General features: G+C 37.1%; 1 protein-coding gene across 2 annotated transcripts in view; it reads left to right on the top strand.

The window, feature by feature from the left end:
• Positions 1 to 21,335, top strand: part of PIAS2 (protein inhibitor of activated STAT, 2) — a 79,256-nt gene that overhangs the window by 41,075 nt on the left and 16,846 nt on the right. For both annotated transcript variants that reach the window (XM_012642673.1, XM_012642674.1), the window contains exons 3-8: positions 1,637 to 1,721; positions 8,910 to 8,960; positions 9,091 to 9,181; positions 17,298 to 17,432; positions 19,214 to 19,319; positions 19,940 to 20,013. In XM_012642673.1, the coding sequence (XP_012498127.1) occupies positions 1,637 to 1,721; positions 8,910 to 8,960; positions 9,091 to 9,181; positions 17,298 to 17,432; positions 19,214 to 19,319; positions 19,940 to 20,013 (542 nt within the window). The remainder of the gene's footprint in view (positions 1 to 1,636; positions 1,722 to 8,909; positions 8,961 to 9,090; positions 9,182 to 17,297; positions 17,433 to 19,213; positions 19,320 to 19,939; positions 20,014 to 21,335) is intronic.

Below are 21,335 nucleotides of genomic sequence, written 5' to 3'. Positions count from 1 at the left end.
GTTTTTGAAGGCTATTGAATTTTTAGTTGACAGTTTTTTCCTTTCATCACTTTAAAGAAAGCTTCTGGCCTTCATTACTTCTGATGAGACATTGGCCTTTATTTGTATTGTTGTTCTCTTATTCCCTTTTATATAATATTTCATTCTCTGGCTGTTTGCAAGATTTTATAGTCATTGGTTTTCAGTAATTAGATTACAATGTGACTAGGTTGTTCATATTCTTTTGCTTGGGGTTTGATTTGTAAATCCTTTTTTCCTCTCTATCAAAGTTATAGGTTATTCTTTCATTATTTCTGCTAGTTTTTTTTTTTTTTTAATGCCCCATTTTTGCTTTCTTCTTTTGGCACTCCATTTGTACTAATGTTAGACCTATTGAGGTTTCCGGCTGAAGAGACTCATGCCATTAAGGTTGAAAATGCAGTTTGTTGACTTGTAATCTTAAAATATAGGTTATTACATTTGACAGGATATCATTGTTGACTTTTAGCCATAGATAAAGTGGAAAGTGGAATCTGTACAAGAAAGGAAAGGTTGAAGAGTGAATAGGAACTGAAGAAAACGGAGAGACTGCTATATTTAGGTCTTTGTGTTTGATGCCCCGTAATTATGTTAATAACCTGAAGTATTGTTGCCTGAATTTTTAGGCCGCCACATAAACAGCACCCCTCTCTTCCCTCCTTAAGTGTCCTGAGAAAATATGAACTACTTTATGACTGAATTTCTAGGAGCATAATTGCTGCAATAAACTGCCTATCCTTAAAACAGTATTTTACCCAGGGAGTTAATAGTTTTTTGATTTAGTGTGACTTGTGGTTAAAGCCCTCTGACATTGGATATTCAACTGGCATCTTGTTTATTTATCTTTATGTGTCAGGAAAACTGTGGGCAGTAACATACATCATGGCCATTTTGCCATTTCTTGGGTGTTGTTGCAGTACTTGTTAGGAAGCAGAAGACTTGAGGCCTCTGTATTAGCTTTTTTTGTTGCGTTTTAATGGTCATTAGAACATTATCGAATAATTCATCAGTATTAATCTGTTACAGTTCTTTGTGAAATCGTAAGTACATTTCAATTTTTAATATAAATAAGAAGGATGACTTCATGGGTAATCTTTTTTTAACTAGTCAGTGTTTTGTATGCAAATAATTATGTATCTTAATAACTATTAGTAGTTTTGAAATTTAAAATTTTCTCATATGAATGCTCTGTGTAATCAAACATAGAACACTGAAAACGAAACACAGCAAAGAAAGAAGGAAACAAACAAAAAGCACTTAATTCTTGGATAGAGTTCTCCTGGGGAGAGTTTTTTATTTCCTCAGATGTTTACGAGATGGTACTATAATTAAGGATGAACTATAATATTGAAGGACTTTGTTATATTTTGACTATATATTATAATTAGTGTTTTAGAATAAACAATAATTCAGTGCTTAAAATTAAAGAAGTTCCTTTGTAGTGACTTTACTCTTGATTCCAAGGTGAATACAGTTCAGTCAGTACTTCTTCATTTTTGGAGTATTTTAACCGTAAAATTTCAGAATTTGGCAGATGCTTTATTAGAAGTACCTGGTTATTGCAAGTGGTTATAGCCTTGGATTTATTATTGAAGTATTATCTTTTTTTTCTCCCCAGTTCAAAGCAGTATTCAACGATTTCAAGAGAAGTTTTTTATTTTTGCTTTAACACCTCAACAAGTTAGAGAGATATGCATATCCAGGTAAGAGGAATGTTTGGAATATATTTCTCCATGAATGTTGGTATATTCATTTGCTAGGCCTGCCATAAAAAAAAAGTCACAGACTGGGTGGCTTAAACAACAGAAATTTTTTTCTCAAAATTCTGGAGTCTTTGTGCAAGATCAAGATGTTGGCAGGTTAGGTTTCTCCTGAAGCCCTTTTCTTTGGCTCACATATCTTCTCGCATGGCCTTTTCTCTGTGCTTCTTCTTTGAAGGACACCAGTCATAATGGATTAGGGATCTACCCTTATGGAGTGATTTTCTCTTAATTGTCTTTTTAAGGGCTCTTTCTCCAAATACAGTAACATTGGGGGTTAGCACCTCAACATATGAACTTCAGGGATACACAATTCAGTCCATTACAATTGGCTTATTTCTCCTTAAGTAAGGGGAGCATACTTTGACTGAGGTTAGCCAAATATTTAATGAGTGCTGTGTACTAGAAAAAAATTTTAACCTTTGAATAAAACTTTAGAATATCTTTTAAATTATTTTTTGTCACATTGGGTGGGAATTTTAAAAAATTATGAAAAATTTATTCCAGATATAGTAGCATAAAGAATTTGTGGTAACAGCCCAGAGATAGGGTGACTATAAACTTTGTCATTCCAAACTGAGGCATTTTTGAGAGTAAAAGTGAACAGTATTAATAATTCTAGGATAAGAACATAAATTGGGACTGTTCTGGGCAAAGTGAGCTGTATAATCACCCTGACTGGGGGCAGAGTTAGGGGGAGTCATTTTACTTTATGTCCTTTTTTGTGTCTTTTTGAAGTTTAAACTATGTGACTATTAAGTAGTCAAGAAGTATACTGACTAAAATAATAATAATAATTATTATTATTTTTTGAGAGAGAGTCTCACTCTGTCTCCCCGGGTAGAGTGCAGTGGCATCTTCATAGCTAACTGCAACCTCAAACTCCTGGGCTCAAGCGATCTTCCTGCCTCAGCCTCCTGAGTAGCTGGGTCTGTAGGCATGCGCCACAACACCCAGCTAATTTTTCTATTTTTAGTAGAGCCAGAGTCTCACTTTTGCTCAGGCTGGTCTGGAACTCCTGAGCTCAAGCAGACCTCCCACATCGGCCTCCCAGAGTGCTAGGATTATAGGCGTGCACCACCACACCTGGCTGAAATAATTATTTTCAATTAAAAACATTCAATCATGTTCTGGAGATGTATGGTTAGTGATGGTTGCACAACAATGTGAATGTACTTAGTGCTACAGAACTGTACACTCAAAAATGGTTAAAATGGTAAATTTTATCTTATGTATATTTAACCCTAATATAAAAAAATTTTTTTTTTTATTTTAGCATATTACGGGGGTACAGATGTTTAGGTTACGTATGTTGCCCTTGCCCCCCCTCCCCCCATAAAAAAATTTTTAAAAATCTTAAAAGTAATGCTATTTGGAGTCTTCCCTCCAAAAGTAAAAGAAAAGGACCACACACATACACGTGTACGTACAAACCCCAACCTTTCAGAGTTGTAGAATCAAATAGTAAAAATCTCCTTCCCAATAAATGGAAGTAAAGGTGTGGTACCCAATTACCTAGCTTCAGTAATCACCAACATTTCGCAGTCTGTATCTGACCTCCCCCACCACCCTTTTCCTGAAGTTTTGTAAAGTAGATCACAGGTGTCTTATTAATTTCACCCAGAAATATTTTAAGATGCATCTAATTTTTAACATAATCACATTAGAAAACTAATTCCTGGCTATAAAATAATCTCCAGCCCATATTCACGTTTTCTCAGTTGTTTCAGTATTGAGACAAGGCCCATGTATTACTTTTGACTTTTACATCTCCAAGGATTTTTTTTTAACTTTATATTTTGAAGTAATTTTGGTGTACGGAAAAACAGTAAAAGTAGTACATATATCCTTCACCCAGCTTCCCTTAACAGTAACATCTTGTATAAACATAGTACAATTATCAAAACCAAGAGATTAACATTGGTACAATACTGTAAACTACAGACTTGATTCAGATTTTACCGGTTTTTCTGCTAATGAACGTCTTGTTTCTGGATCCAATGCCGCATTACTTTTCATTGTTGTGTCATCCTAGTCTCCTTCAGTCTGTGACCGTTTCTTAGTTTTTCCTTGCCTTTCATGATTTCTGACAATTTTGAAGAGTACTGGTCGGGTGTTTGATAGACTGTTTCTCAATTTGGTTATGTCTGATGTTTTGTCAGGATGAGATTGAGATTGTACATTTTTGGCAAAAATACGTCAAGCTGTATTCCCTGCTCAGTACTGAATCAGGCTGCATAGTATTGATAACATCTTATTTTTGGTAATGTTAACCTTGATCACTTGGCTGATGCTATCTGCCAGATTTCTGCACTGTACAGTCATTGGTTTTTTCTGTTGTTCTTGATAAATATCTTGGGGGAGATGCTTTGAGACTAGGCACATAGCAGTCTATTTCTCCCCAAACTTTTGCCCATTAATTAAGCATCCATTTGTAGATCTTGCTTTCAACAGTTATTACAGCAAAAACACTTATATTCCAGTGGTGATTTTCTATTGTCTTTATTCTGTTTACATTGGAGTTATTCTTTTGTAAGGAGGAGCTGTCCCTTCTCATTCATTCATTCATTCATTATATTAGTGGGGACTCATGGGTGCTCTTTGGGTTATAATCCAATGCTATAGTAATATTTAGTTCTACCTTTTGCCATTGGGAGTTCTTTCAGGTTGGCTTCTTTGCTGTTTTGATGTACCCCTCTACCCCACATCCACTTTTGAACACTTTTTACTTTCTGTCACCACAAGGTGCTCCAGGCTTCATGTTGTATTTTCTGTGCTCTAACACTGTAATGGATAGCTTCTCCAGGAGTTCTGGTTCATCTCTTAAGACTATAACACTTCCTACTTTTCAAAAAAAGCTAGCTCATTTGACTCTAGCATATTATATATTCCAGATTTGGATGATTGCTTCTTGTGGTGTCATCTAACTACTTTTATCTGCCTGGTTCTGAAACTTTGCTACATATTAGAATCAGCTGGGAAGCTTAAAAAATTCACATATCCAGGTTTCATCCCATTTGAATTAAATTAGAATCTCTGAACATGGAACCCAAACATCAGTGGTTTGTAGAGCTTCCTGGATGTTTCCAGTGTGCAGCAAATTTGTGAACCACTGCTGTGTATCTAGTATAGCTCTTCTGCTTTGCCTAGTAAGATCTAGACTAGAGGTTTGAATACACTGAGGTTCAGTTTTTGTTTTTCCCATTACATCTTTCGGAGTGATCATCGGGTTCAACTCTGTTCTTGGCTTCAGTAGTACTCCTTCCATTGGTACGGCTATGTTAAATCATCCTCTGTGTCCCTCACACTGACTTCCCATACCTATTCCCAGTGATTGATCTGTGATTCTCTTCTTGTTACTCTGATAGTATTCATGAATGTACTTAGTTATTTTTATATTGGCTGCAAAATCACCAATACCTCCCTCTGGACACTTTCTCTATTTCTATTTTGATGACCTTCAAGCACATCAAACAGCACATTTAATATTGAACTTGACTTCCTTCAAACCTGGTTGTCTTTTGGTCATTCATTCCTGCAGCATGTAATCATTGACTGTCTGCCATGGTCCAGGCAATATCTAGACACCAAGGATGTAAAGTTGAAAAGTAAACTGGCTTCAAGGAGATTTTTGCTTGGTATATTTCCTCCTGTATTCCTTATTTCATTAATGGCGTTGGGGTCTGTCTGGACAGAGGCCTCTTTGTATTAGCCCCCTATTCATTTACCACATCCTTTCAGTTGCTACACTTCATTGATCCTTCTGTGTCATTCTCAGTACTTAAAACTTGATGTTACAACTCTAACTTTGAGGGAGCTAGTATGGTATTTATGGTAATACCAACTGAAAAGTGAATTCTGAATTTAGATCTCTGTGCCCCTGGGAAAGTGACTAAACGTCACGGAATCTTATTTACTCAGTATGTAAAATTGGAATAACAGTTACCACCTCAGTGAGTGGCTGGGGAGATTGCTTTATGTCATCTTCTCCTTGTCCTGGTGAGTAGCATCCCCATCTATCCAATTGCACCATTCTAAAATCTGGGCACCATCCAGGAAACTCCTTCTCCCTTATCCTACCTTCCCATATCTAGTCAGTCATTGAGTCCTACCAGTTTTTGTTTAAATATCACTGAGTGATATTCATTAATATGTTTAAATAACTGTAAAGGTCTCATCTTTTGCCTGTTCAATTGTAATGGTCTCAACTCTTCATCTCCCAGCTGACCATGTGATCCTTCTAAAGCCCATTGAGTTTTTTCTCTTTTGTGGTTATACATCCTGTAGTGGTACCTCATGAAGTCCATGCTACGTTGCCTGCCAGTTCACTTCAACATCTTGCTCTGCGCATCTTTTTCCTTTTTTTTTTTTTTTTAATCATTTTATCTCCTTTCACTCTTATAGCAACCTATACTCTGGCTAGGCTTTCCTGTTTTATTTCCTAAGTTAACCACGCTCCTTCACATTTCTGTACCTTCACATACCCTTTCTTTCTACTCTGCCTGGCAAACCTCTTAAGTCATGTTTGAAGGGCCAGTTCAAGTCTTACATACTCTAATGCTTTTCCAGATTTCCCCAGACACAGCCTTTGTCTGTCACTGTGCAGCGTACTTACTTACTATTAAAGTATCATTGCATCTATTTCACTACTTGCATTTACAAACTTCTGGATGAAAGCAACAACTCTTACTCATTTTTATAGTCTGAAAACCGATCATGGTTGGGTATATGCATACACAAAGTGTGCAATGCGCACCACCCGAAGAAAGGACATATTTGAAACTCAGACTTAGGGGGGCAGGGAGGTCAAGGGCAACATATGTAACCTAAACATCTGTACCCCCATAATATGCTGAAATAAAAAAAAAAGAAAAAAAAAAACCGATCATGGTGTCTAGCATATAGTAATCGCTTACTTTATGTCTGGATCAACATGTGAAAGTTCCTAGCATAGTGACTAGCAGAAAATGAATGTTGGAAGGTCATTACTCAACAATGTTTGTGAAGACATTTAGCACATTGTGTTTCTCTGTTCATGTTAATTTCCCTTACCAGAATAAAGTATTGCTCCTTAGGGAGCTGTTCAAAACTCTTTGTAACATGCTCACATTTATCCATCCATCCTTCTTTCTTTCTTTTTTTTCTTTTTTGAGACAGGGTCTTGCTTTGTTGCCCTGGCTGGAGTGCAGTGGTGTCATCATAGCTCACTGCAACCTCAAACTCCTAGGCTTCCTCTTGCCTCAGCCTTCTGAGTAGCTAGTACTATAGGTGTGCACTGCCATGTCCAGCTAATTTTTCTATTTCTTGTGGAGATGGGGATCTCACTGTGTTGCTCAGGCTGGTCTCGAACTCCTGGCGTTAAGCGATCCTTCTGTCTCAACCTCCCAAAGTGCAAAGATTACAGGTGTGAGCCTTGCCTGGCCCCATCCATCTTCCTAGGCTTATTTCTTCTTGTTTCTCTATTTTCAAATTATGTTTCCCATCTTAATAAGATTCTGATCTGTATCTTTGGTTGAATCTCACCCTTTCCTCTTATTGAGAATCACCACACTAGCAAAAATAGTTAGAAAACACGGTTTGTAGAGTAGTGGTTCTAATTTGATCAAACTAATTGTGTTAACTGCCTTGAACTTTCAAGGCAAAAATAAAATTTCCCCTTTTTCTATAGAACTTATTTTTCATAATATACTATACCACTTGCCACATTTTATTTTAGTTGTATGTATCTGTTACCTATTAGCATATGAGTCCTTGGAAGCAAATATTGTGTTTTATTTATCTTTGAGTCTCCATTGCCCAGACTGTGAGATATTTTTTTATTTGAATGAGTGGAATGATAAGGGTTGCTCAGAAGAGGTCAGTATTGTCTAGGATATTGGGATGTTTTGAATAGACGTTTGAGAAGGATGGGGGCTACTAGTGGCAAGGAAGACGGTGGGAGCAGAGGAAAACAATAATAGCAGCCACTTGCTCATACTTGTTGAGCACATCTTATATCTAGGTACTTTACCTATATTATTAGTACATTTAATCATAACAACTTGATGAGGTAGGTGTAATAATTTTCCATTTTTAACAAATGTGGAAACAGGCACAGAAAGATTAACTAATTTGCCCAGGTTTGTACGGCTTGGGACTGTAGAGCTCAGGCTGGTCACTACTATGCTTTACTGCCTTTCAGTGAACATAGAGAATTGGGAATGGTGAGAAGACTGATCCAGTTAGAGCAAGGTGAGGGCTAAATGTACTTCAGGTTTCTCAAGAAAGGACTACCCTAATGATCAGAAGACAAAGTGTAAGATTTATGACAGTGGCTAAGGATACTCAAACTGCAGTGTGCATACATGTCACCTGGGATCTTGTTAAAATACACATTCTAATTGTGTAGGTCTGGGGTGGGATCTCAGATTCTGCATTTCTAACAAGCGCCTGAGGGATAACAATGCTGCTTCACTGTAGACTCCATTTTGAGGTGCAAGGGTTTGGAAGGTCCCAAAAGATATTTCACATGGAACCATTAGATTCTTCTCTAGAAATTACAAGAGGTTGGGTCTTTAATTGGGTACGTAATTATGAAGTTGCCATGATGTGAAAATGTTGAGACTCTAGGCACTAGTTCTTTATCCTGATTCTATATTAGAATCACCTAAATAGCTGTAAAAACCTAATCCTCAGGCTGTACTCAAGACCAATAAGAATATCTGGCAAATGGATCTTTATATTTAAAAAAGAAAAAAATCTTCAGGTGATTAGAATGCTCAGCCAAGGTTAAGAACCTCTAAGCAAGTAGATTAATTTATGAAACTCTTTCAGAATGTAGGGTACTTCCTTTTGTGTTAACCAAATTTGTTGTCTGTTAAAATGAATTTTGCATCATCAAAATTTCTATGGATTGAAAATAACCTTAAAAATTGCCATAAATACATGGCTGAAAATTAAGTAAATAGGGGTTATCATCATTCCAGTGTTTTGATTAATGTTTGTGCCTTAATATTTGATTGTTTGTAATCTAGTGTTCATCTTTTAAGGAATAAGAACAAAATTATGAATAATGCTTTTTTTTTCTGGTGAGGGTGTTTCTGTGAATTCTCCTTGTGATTTCTTAACCTACTTTCTTTCTGTTTCCAATAGGGATTTTTTGCCCGGTGGTAGGAGAGATTATACAGTACAAGTTCAGTTGAGGTGAGTTTGAAATTTTCTGTTACCTTAATTTTATACTTGCTAACTATGTGCATATAGTTCTAAATTTTAAAACACATAAACATGTTTGAGTATACTATTTAAGAATAATTTTTTTCTTTTATTAATGCAGACTTTGCCTGGCAGAGACAAGTTGCCCTCAAGAAGATAACTATCCAAATAGTCTATGTATAAAAGTAAATGGGAAGCTATTTCCTTTGCCTGTAAGTTGCTGTTTATTCACCATATTTGCATATAAGTTTAATGTAAACAGTGACAAGTACTAGTACTAGCAGTGTCAACTCAGTACCAGTGATGAACAGGCCAAGCATCTAGATTAAGTAATGTTTTCCACCAAAGTGATCTATGGTTCTTTGGAGAAATAAATGGCTGATACCAGGTCTGGGAGAGATGGAAAATATGAGCCTGGAACATTTAAAAAATATATCTATATAAAAAAAGAGATAGGGTCTCACTATGTTGCCCAGGTTGGACTCGAACTCCTGAGTTCAAGTGATCCTCCTACCTTAGCCTCCTGAATAGGTTGAGATTGCAGGTGCATACCACCATGCCCAGCTAGAGTCTGGAACATCTTGGTCCAGAAAGTAAGGAAGATCTTGGGATCATATCAAATGGCATAATAGCAGGGCAGGACATGGGCATTTGAATATGTAGGACAGCGTGTTTTGGTGGATGTCGGGATTAGCTGGGCCTGGCCAGTGGATGATGTGGTGAGAAGCAGATGATTTTGAGAGCTACTGTCCACAGAAATCAAGAATTCCAAGCTTGGGCCTTAATGTTGCACACACTTGGGATTTGAGGGTGTGCACTGATACTTGATTGACAACCTGTTTCAGCAGTGAAGTACTATATGGGCTTCAGTACCTGGGATATATACAGTATGGATGTATACAGCCTGTTCGAGTTTCTAGACTCTTTAAATCCTGTTAGTCAAATCTTAAAATAACATTTACATTGTTGAACTGGATTATATATTGGTTTCCACTGAAGCCTGGCATATGTTGCGAAATTGGTATAGTCTGTAGAAGGCCAGCAAAACCATAATCAAAAAAATAGTACAACATGGCCTATTTGTCAAGCACTACAAAGTGGGAGGTATATTTGCTGTAACTGAAGTGCTGTGAGAACAGTGACTCCACCAGTATGCCAAGTTGCCAGTCCAACAGAGCAGACACCCTTGCAACTATTGAGGAGATGGAGAAGCCGTTTAGCATCCCTGCTGAGCACGAGACTTGGCTCTGGAATAAGTATATAAGCAATGCTGATGAGCAGCTGAGCAAGTCAGACAACACAGCCTAGGACTCTGAGCTCTACCAGAGCCATGTGCTTATAATTGAGCTCCAGGGGAATATAGTCTATGGCCCAGGTTGACCCTTGTCTTGTAGTGGATGTGACTTCTCTCAGTTGTCAGGAGTCTCATTTGTCTTATACACAGCCTGTGGACTCTTGGAGGCCTGAGAAGTACTTGTTTACACATTTTACAGGGCTTGAGCAACACTGCATCACTGACTCTTTTTGAAAGATGCCCGTGAGACTGAAATCCATGGAGACGGTCCTGGGGATGAAAGGGGAAATTGCAGAGGCTGAGTAGTATGGTCAGGGAGGGTTACTTACATGGCCCCATCCATGTTTAAAACCCAGGTGAGACATTTGCCTCTCAGGTTTCTGGCTACAAGCAGTAAGATTCTCAGGAGCTCTTATCTAGATCCAAACTGAGGGGTGAAGCAACCCTACTTGGAGCTGAAGGATGCCAGTGGGTGGCCAGATGTATGGCAAAGACAGCCTGGCAAAATCACAGATTATAGAACAGCTCTGTGTACACTTTCCATGGCTTTTTTATATCCATTTTTCTTTGCCCAGGGTCTGCTAAGATTTCTTTGACCTATGAGTTTCATTGCTATTTAACCTGTCCTGCTATACTTGAAGAAAGGCATAACTATGGAAGCCTTTTTGGTGTCTACAGACTCACCTTGAAAACCTATCCAGTATCATCATGTGACTGTGCTACTGATGGGGACCGTGTCTGAAATGTGTGAGATTCTGCCTAAACTCTCTGGCATTGCTATAGAAAATATAGTGGCTACAGATGTGTATACATACATGTTCCACAAAACTTCCAAATGGAGTCAGTGTCATGTTTTGGGATGATATCTTCATGTATGAGGTCTACAGCACCACTGTGGTTAGCTTTGAATTTGTCACTCTTCCAGTCTTTTGAGGGAGAGGAAATCAGGCAGTTGAGTACTTTCCTCTGGGACGTTGTTACTCAGTTACTGCTGGTTCCTGTCCAGAGCATCAGCTAACCCTTTAGTACTTATACTAGGCTGTTTGTGAACCTATCAGCTACTACATAAAGCGCCCTTTGAGTCTGTCATTCAACCTGTAGAGCCAGGTAGCTTTAGGGATCCGCGTGGTAGCTCCAGGGATCATTGTGAAGGAGGAGAAGAAATGGAGCATTGAGAGAAAGGCAGAGACGTATTTCAAAACAGAAGGCAATGGGGAGGACTTGCCTGATCCTGGTAGGGCTGTCCCAAAGAAAATCAAATGCCAGCCTTTCCCAAAGAGGCTTTTTACCTAAGCCCTGTGAATTCCTATGGAACAACTGACATAAATTCACGTGCAACTGATGGGAAAACTCCTTAAACCACCTCTTGATCCACAATTGCTATTGACTGGGATAATAAAATATGGAGTCTTTATAAACATGAGTGTGCTGCAGCCTCAGAAGAAGAAAGCTACAGTGGCCCTGAAGGAGTTCTGCTGAGCTGTTGACCACCATCAAGAGCCTTGGGGACTTTGTTCGAGTTGTGAGAAGCATCAACAGGCCACAAAGATGTTCAGCATGTCGTACTTGCCCATGATCCTGGTTTATTGAACAGTAGATCCTGGAGGGAGGGATAAGCTTGACATAGTCATGGAATTTCTCATGAGAGCCGTGAATATATTCGAAGTTGTCTGTGCCCTGGAGCAAGTCCTTTTGTGTATGATCTTATTGCAGCATCCAGTCCTTATGGACCCGTGACAGCTGGCCACTATACTGCATGTACAATGTAAACTGCACGGGAAGTGGTATTACTTTGACGATAGCAGTGTGTCCTTGGACTCTTAAGGATCAAATAGTGATGAAAGCAGCTCATGTACTTCTTTTTAATGCTGTGTCGAGATGAACACCTTCACGTATTGATTTTCCAGGTTCCCTTGATGCAGGGAAGACCGTGAGCGGCTCATAGGGCTTGTAGGAGGATGATGTGCAGCGTGGACAGACAAGCTGCCGCAGAGACCATCCTTCCCTCCACCCCACTCCCCAACTCCAAGTGCTGCCAGTGTGCAGACTGGCAGCCAGATGAGAAAATTCCATGTTTTTATGGGCAGAAGAGGAAAAAATGGCCCTCTTTGCCTGAGGAGTTATTTTGAGAGGCTGAATTATTTTTCTTTTTAAATTGTGAGAAGTTTGTGTAAAAACCTGTGGAGCTGTAAGGTTGGAGGGGGGCAGAAGTGTGGACAGGGAAGAATATTTCTTTGAAAGATTCCAAAGAATGGAGAGGATGTGTGCTATAATAGCTGGCAGAAATCTCCAAGTAGTTCCTTTTGGCGCAGCCTGAAGACTTATCAGTACTGGCCCTGTTCTAAATTTTACTTCTGAGGACGTGGATTTCTGTTTCCTGATGCTGTGTATTAGTCACCCCATTGGCCTGCCTCACAGTAAGTCTGGACTTGAAGTAAACTCAAAATTTTCTTCTTTTAAAAACATGTATACACGCACGCACCCCAATTTGAAAAGGCTCTCTTTGACCTGAGATGGGATAATTTTGGCATCTGAACAAAATAATGACTACAGTAGACTCAAAACCATCAAATATGTAAATAAGTTTATAATTATACTAAAACCACTGCAGGTTGTACCTACTTATATCTCTGAGGATTAATTAAGGGAGAGAATTATTCATTTCGGGGTAACCAGATGTTGATGTGGTCAAATTCTGTCTTGAAACATTTCAGCTAATACAATCAAAAGGAATAAAAGAATTAGAAAATCATTATTCTGCAGTTGATAATCATATAGTAATCATATAGATCTAGGTAACCATCTATGGACACTAGGCCAAAGCTTGATGGGGAACCTTGTAGTGGAGGGATCAGTTTGACATCCCCTCAACTCCTGCTCAACTTTGACATTTCTGGGAACAGGGCAAGCAGCTTTTATATGCCTTATGCTGTAGGAAGCATGGAACATTGCTTGGGAAGTTCCTGTGTCTAAAAACTTGAGCCCAAATTTAATCAAGCTTGTGCAACTAATTATCAGTTTTAAAAATATATGGGAGATGGAGCAACAAAACTTCATACCATGAAGAAGCAATCTACCTAATCCAAAATATGAGGTCATTGTTCAGGTCAAAAGTCCTAGTTTCTCCAATAGAACAACAGCATTGGAAAAGAATTGGGAGGGGGGTGTATGTTTGGCAGGGGAGAATGCTTATAGACTAAAGGAGACTTCAGGGACATAATTAAATGCAGTGTGAGGTTCTAGTTTGAATTCTGATTCAAACTGAAAAGGGGCATCTTTTAATCAAATTATATATGGAGAAAATATGTCTGAGATTTGCTTTAAAATAACCTGGAATGGGATGGGGTAGAGCCAGTAAAGATTTCATGAGTAAATAAATTATTGAACTAAGTGATAGGTATATGGGCATTTTGTTTATGATACTTTTTTCCCTATTTTTGTGTATGTTTGAAATGTTCAATAATAAAAAGATAAAAGGAAAAGACATCTTTGAGATTTGCTTTAAAATAACCTGGAATGGGATGGGGTAGAGCCAGTAAAGATTGTTCATGAGTAAATAAATTATTGAACTAAGTGATAGGTATATGGGCATTTTGTTTATTATACTTTTTTCCCTATTTTTGTGTATGTTTGAAATGTTCAATAATAAAAAGATAAAAGGAAAAGACATCTTTGAGGCAGCTGGAAAATCTGGATAGAAACACAAAGTATTAGATGATTTTTAAAAATTGTGGTTAATTTTGGTAAGGTCGTGATACTGTGGGGTTTTTTTTTTTTTAAAGAGCTTATTAGAGAAACATTAAAGTGCCTGTGGGTCAAATGACATGTCTAGAACTTGAATTTAAATAATCAAGGGTGAAAATAAATGAATTTATATGGTGTGTGTGTTTTAGGGTGGGTTGGGATTGGGGCCAGAGGCAGTTGAAACAAGATTGACAACTTGTTGATAATTATTGAAGCTGGTCGGTGGGTACCTGCTGTTTTCTCTACTTTTGTATGTGTTTGAAAATTTCCGTAATACAAAGTAAAAAAGTAAATCCATGTTGGTAGTATTAGAGTAGTAGTAGTGATTAGAAAATTCGGAGTAAAATGTTGAAGTCCAACAATTGTGGACTTTTGTGACAATTGCAAGGTAGGGTAAGATGTCATTAGAGCGTGTGACATAAAAAGTTCTTTGTGTCTTTTTCTGAAGCACTACCCTAAGATTGACATGCAGTCTTCCACTAGTGCTCTCCAGTGGCGTTTACTTAGCTTGTAGGTTTGCTCCACAGATCCCTCGTAAGGTGAACTATTTTTGCTGTAAATACAGAAAATTGTTAAAAATAGTTGAAGGCTATTTTATGAAATTCCGACTATCCATTATTCTCAATAACCAGGTAATTGATGGGTGGGAGTGGTGCTCATGGTCAGAGGGAGAATGCCAGTTAACAGATAACTCAAAATTATCAGTGAAATCAAACCACTCAGATGGGCTGGAGAATAGGTTGAAATATTAATACTTAAGATGAATGAGACTAGTATCAACATGAATATGAGTTTGCTAACATTTCATTCTTACATTCACTATTACTCTGCTCACTCCTGTTGCTGTTTTCCGCTCTTGTCAGAGTCTTATTTCTCAAATTCCAATTTACAGAGTTCACATTTAGCTAGTTCATGAGTTATTTTTATCCTCCAGGCAGACCGTGTACCATTGTTTTTATTTGGTCAACCTACCAGTGGACATACCAGGAGACAGAATTATCTTCCAGGCCAAAACCAGGCAAAACAAAGGTTTCATTCAAAGTTACCTGGATGTTGGCTGGGTGTGGTGGCTCACGCCTGTAATCCTAGCACTCTGGGAGGCCGAGGTGGGAGGATTTCTTAAGCTCAGGAGTTCGAGACCAGCCTGAGCAAGAGCATCATGGCTTGCACCTGTAGTCCCAGCTGCTTGGGAGGCTGAGACAGGATGATTCCTTGAGCCCAGGAGTTTGAGGTTGCAGTGAGCTATGATAATGGCACTGCACTCTACCCAGGGTGACATAGTGAGACTCTGTCTCAAAAAAAAAAAAAAAAATTGCCTAGATATTGATGTTGATATTCCTTGTGTGTGTTGCTCATTGAATCCCTAGACTCTTTATAAGAGTACTTTTTTATGAGTTTCTTTTCCTGTTGTATTTCACTTGAACAGATTAAGGTGTTCCCTCCTCCATACTCTTAGATGAACATAACCCTCCTATGTATACACACACACATTCACACTCTCTCTTTCTCCCCCCCGACCTGCTCCCTTTATTTCCATTTCTGTATTATAGTGCAGGTTATTTAAGTTCTTCTCCTTGTCTTTTATTCCCCTGCTCGAACTGTTTTTAATGATTTTCAAAAATTTGTTGCAAGTTGTAGATTATAAGTTAATCATGTGGACTCTCACTTAATAATTAGTATCCTACCTCTTATGAGACAGTGAAGGGTGTTCCGAAGTTGTAGTAGAATGTGTTCCTTAGCTGTGCTCTGTAATATTACCAATGCTGTTTTTCGTTGTTTGTGAGGTGCATATTTTTACATTGCTGAAATCCAGAAGCCGTGATGTCATTACCTCACTTGTAAAGCTTTGATGTTATTGCCATGGCATGACTGATTAGCTGCACCCCCTTGGCTTTTCAGTAAACAAATAATTTAAGGAGATTTTGAGGAAGGAGCATGATCCTGGCTATTGTCTGATAACCTTTCGTGGATATGTTCTCATAAGATCTAAATTGTTATCACCAATAACACATGCAAGTTAAAGATGTCAGTGACTTGCAAGGAAATCTGAAAGATGTTAGTAGAATGGAATAGTGTTTGTTTGTTTTTAAAGAGATGGGGTATTGCTCTGTCGCCCATACCAGAATGCAGTGGCGCCATCATAGCTAACTGCAACCTCTAACTCCTGGGCTCAAGCCACCCTCCTGCGTCAGCCTCCTGAGTAGGTGGGACTAGAGGTGCGTACCACCACGCCTGGCTAGGGAGTACAGTTTTAAGAGTTTTAACAGCTTTATCTCTAAAGCTCTTACTTGAGTTTAGGAGAGTATCATGTGGAAAAATGTAGACATTGATGACTGAAAAGTGATTCAGAAGACTCTTTGGTATGTTCGAAAGGCATATGTTAATTCATTTTGCTTATATTTCCTTGCTATGTATGCAGCAGTAAGTAATGATACACCAAGTTGTATCATTAACTTAGTGCTTTCTCCTCAATGGTACATGATTAAATTACATCAGTGGCATCTTCGAGTCAGTGAAATACAGTATCTGCTTTTCAGTTTGTGTTTTTGCAGGTAAGAAAATTTTCTAAAGCATTTAGTTTTGGAAATAAGTCTGAACGAAGTCTTGTGATCAAGAAGTAGATACACTGTGAATCAGAAATGAGTAGTACATTTGCTGATTAAAACAAACACTTGATGTCTAGATAAAAGTAGATTAAAGCGTAAATAGTAGTATGATAGCCATCGAGTTCATCTAATGTCAGTTGAAATATTGATTTCCTTATTTGTTAACTTGGCCTGGTTTAAAAGACAGTTTCTATTCTACTCAGAGAAAAGGCAGTGGAAAGCATTTTTGTCACAGATTTTAAGAATGAAATTCATTAATGTGTTTTTTTAAAATTCCCAGTTTGTTTGTCCTCTTTCCCACCCCCAATATGTGAATGGGTTTTGAATAGGGCCTCCTAAGATGAATCACTACAAAGAGTTGTGACTTTATCTGTAAATGCTGGTTTCCTTTAAAAAGGAAGAATACTGATAGCCAATATGGCAGGATGTCAGCATCTTTAATTTTAATGATGGAACATGGATTTTTTTTCCTCTACCTTTCTAGACTTGTGAAATATTTTGTAACTTTCTTCAAAGATCATTTTCTTGTTTTGGATTAATGATCGTAAGATAAGGGCTATGTGATTTCCAGGCAAAAATAAAAATAATGTAACTGAAATTAGGCAAGATCTTGTATCTATCTTGGAGAAAATGTTTAATCCTCTACAGAGAATTTAAAATAATTTTTCTTTCTTACGGTTATAGGGCTACGCACCACCACCTAAAAATGGGATTGAACAGAAACGCCCTGGACGCCCCTTGAATATTACATCTTTAGTTAGGTTATCTTCTGCTGTGCCAAACCAGATTTCTATTTCTTGGGCATCAGAAATTGGAAAGGTAAAGCTTCTCTCCTCTGGGTAGTATGGAAGTGACCCCACTGGGAGTTTTTTCTTAGAGTGCTGGCCCTAGCTCTTTCAGTTTTCTGATTGTAATCTCTAAAAAACAATAATTTTCAATTCAGGCGTGGCTGTGTAGAGATTCTTACAGTTAAAAACTTTAACTCTCGGGTTTCCTGAGTATTATTTCTTTATTTTCCTGGAAAGAAAATAAGTTTCTTTATATTTCTTAAGATAATGGTTTAATCACAATTATGTGTGGTTAAGCAGTATTTTAATAAACTGGAAGCCATGGATGATAAATATTTATGGAGAAGAACAAAGCTTTATCAGTCTTTGGGGGAAATGGTCAAATGTAGTCATGTTGTGATTAGAAATAATTTGTTCCAACTTTTATCTAAACAGCTGATATTTCAGATAGGTGGGCATCTTGTATAAAAATATTTACTTAGAATTATATAATTATTTCCTCTATACCTTCAGGTTGATGAACCTGGCTTTATGCTGTTTTTTGCACTTAAAATACATCAATTATGAGATGCTGATTAAAACAACAGGGAATTTACATTTTAGAATTACTTGTTTATATAACTGAAATAATGGAAAAGAGATTTCAAGTTAATTTCTGAACATCAACTTTAATGTTTCTATTTCATGGAAGTAAAGGATAATTCTGTTTTGTGGATGGAAAAATGGAGGCATATGTTTATAATAGGATATTTTTTGTTTTATCATCAAGGTAATTGCAGAGCTGGAAGTAACTTACATATATTTGTGTAAATTATTGTACACATTGAAAATGTGACAATTTTTCCCTGTAATGGGAATAATATTCTTGTAATGGGAATAATATTCTTGTGATTAAAATGATTAATTTTGCACAGTAAATTGGGTATTTAGATATTTAGAAGGACATTGAAAAGTAATATTAAAATATTTGGTTTGGCAACTATTTAAAGTATTATGTTTACAGTAGAATCAATTGAATGAATTATATAGTGAAATGGTAAGATCTTTTTTTTAGCATTTAGGTAAAATTATATTTCATCTCTTCATAGCTCTATAAATAGCTAACGAAGGTTTCTTTGTGCCACATCTAAGAGGTACGGGATTGGATGCTATTTTCTGGCCTTCCTTTTTGATTTTTATCATTTCTTCATGTGTCTTATAAACTGTAGTGGCTGCCACTTTCTTAGTAAAATGCTTATTTGTGAAGAGGAGTTAATTTATCAAAGCTTTCCTCAGAAGAAAGCTGATAGTGGGTTCATTTGAGTGATATACTCAAAAGCCATGTAGCAAGTGATCTCTTCTGCCAGAATTAGAACTTTGCAACTATGGGTTTAAAGTGTTAATTAAGACCACTGGTATTTGAACTTTATTCCTGCAGTGGAACCCATTTTTAAACAAAAATATGAGAGCCCCATTACATAAAGTAGGTAAATACAGAATGATTCCGGTTAGAAGTAGACATGGGAGGGTACATTTTCACAGTAGCCCCTAAGGTACCAGTTTTGCTAAATAAGAAACAGTTTGAAAACCACTGATCCAAGCTATGTTACCATATCAGTGTGTGCTTTAAAGTGATAAGTGATTGAGAAATACCTTTAAAATGACTGAGCTTTTATCTCCCCTGAAGTAGCTAAGTTGATTTTGTCCCCTTTCCAGTCATTGACCTTCCTGTAGAAGTTATTTTGAATGTTATTTTTAGAAGCCAGATAAGTATTTTATGTACATAAAGAGAATATTATCTCTCATCTTTAATACAGATTTTTTTGTTTGTAGAATTACTCCATGTCTGTATATCTTGTACGACAGCTCACATCAGCCATGTTATTACAGAGATTAAAAATGAAAGGTATTAGAAACCCTGATCATTCCAGAGCACTAAGTAAGTAATATTTGTAAGACTGAGCATATGAGATGCTTTAATGGGAAAAAAACAACAAAAACTCACACATCAAATATTTATATTAGTATATATTTATCTATCTTGTGTATTATAGTAGTTTGTATACTTTACCTGGTAAATAAAATCACAGACACATTACCACATACATAATAGTTTTCACTTGTCAAAAGAAGTATATTTTTCTTTTCTGTTTACACGTTTAATAAGTGTTGGAAACAAGCAATACTGCCTAATAAAAACAGTAATGAATGTGTTAGAAAAGCTTTGAAGCTTAAGGTACTGCTGCATTTCAGCTTCCTCTCCTAATTGTTTTGTTCTTAAGTCTTAAACAGCTTTCTGTATTGAAATTCTTCTTTACCAGCAGTTTTACTTTTAAAAATTTAATTAAGCATGTCTAGAGTTTACAAGTTCATAATTCTTTAACCTAATACTGGGAATATGGTTGTGTTTTCAACACATTAATATTAAATGTTTTTTTTGTTTCTTGATCTGTTCAAAGTGTCTGGGAAATTTTAAAATAAGATGCTATATATTTCTATTCTGTTCCTATGTCTCCATTAATTTTTTTTAATTTTAATTTTTTTCTCTTCTTTTTAAAGTTAAAGAAAAACTTACTGCAGATCCTGATAGTGAAATTGCTACAACTAGCCTTCGGGTATCCTTGATGTGCCCTGTAAGTAAAGCAACAGAATGTTCTGGGGAATTTTACTTTTTATAAGTGATTAATTTTCCTGTAAAAGTGTAGGAATGAATATTATGATAGAATTCTGAACTAATTATGGGAGAAAATACTGAGGACTTGCTAAGAAGTTGTCAGAAAATTACTAATCTAGTTTGAGAGATGAAACCACTCCCAAGAAAAAGTATAGCAGACTGTACTTACAGTTGTGTCATTGGAATTCCAAAGAAGAGGGGAGGTCAGGAGTAGTAGATGAAGATTTCTTTAAAATCAGTAATATTGGGGGAGCCTTTCCACATGAGAAGAACTTTATGAGAAAAGTCATGAAATCAGAAATTTATGATGTAGTTCTAGGGGCATTCGATGACTGCTCACCGTTGTGAGAAGTGTAGTTTTCAAATGGAGAGAAAATTGTGTCAGAAAGAGAGAGAAGGGAATGAATTTGTTGAGTTCCTACTATGTAATCCTTATTTAACTGTCTTAGCAAACTGTGGAGCAGTGTCAGGTGAAGAAATTCAGACTGAAAGAGGTTGGCTAACCAAATTTAACATTTAGTAGTAGAACAAGGATAAACATTTTAGTGTTCTGACATTATTCCAGTTCTCTTATCCAATATACTATGCTGCCAGATTGGGCTAAAATATAAATGTCCTGATTATAAGTACATCTCGTCTATTACCCTGGAAAGTGGTATTTGTAGATACCTTTCTTTCTGAAGCTTTACTTTTTTTTATCATTATTTACTTAAAAAAATTAACTTGCCTTTATTGAAGAAGAATAGGATTTGGTGAAATTGAGATTGCTTAAAAACTAGAAATCTGTGGTTATCAAACTCAGAGAGGAGGTGTGCATTTCCAGCACAGGAGGACAATAATACCCTGCTTGGGGGTGGGGGAGGGTAAGTAGGGAGTGGCAGAGGCTCTAGAGAGTATGTGATTTGGACCCATGACCTCCTGTGCTCACAAGCTCCGTGCAAACCTTCAAGCGTGAGCTCTTTTGAGTATCTTCACATTATCTTTTCTCCCCCTTCTAATGTTAAAATTGACATTAGATTGAAACAATTTAAATTGCCATTTTATTACTCACAAACAATTGGATATTGACGGTTTTTATAGTTTAATCCTAGTATATTTAGCAAGCACTAATTGCTGGTTATGTTCTACACATATTCACTGTATGGGGTGGGAACTCATGCCATCTTTATGTTTTGTTTTGTTTCTTTTTTGAGACAGAGTCTGGCTCTGTTGCCCGTGCTAGAGTGCTGTGGCGTCAGCCTAGCTCACAGCAACCTCAAACTCCTGGGCTCAAGCGATCCT

Source organism: Propithecus coquereli, unplaced genomic scaffold, assembly GCF_000956105.1.
Source record: "Propithecus coquereli isolate 6110/MARCELLA unplaced genomic scaffold, Pcoq_1.0 Scaffold181, whole genome shotgun sequence".
Taxonomy (NCBI): Eukaryota; Metazoa; Chordata; class Mammalia; order Primates; family Indriidae; genus Propithecus; species Propithecus coquereli.
The sequence above is the reverse complement of the archived record's forward strand: the minus strand, read 5'-3'. Positions and strand labels throughout refer to the sequence as shown.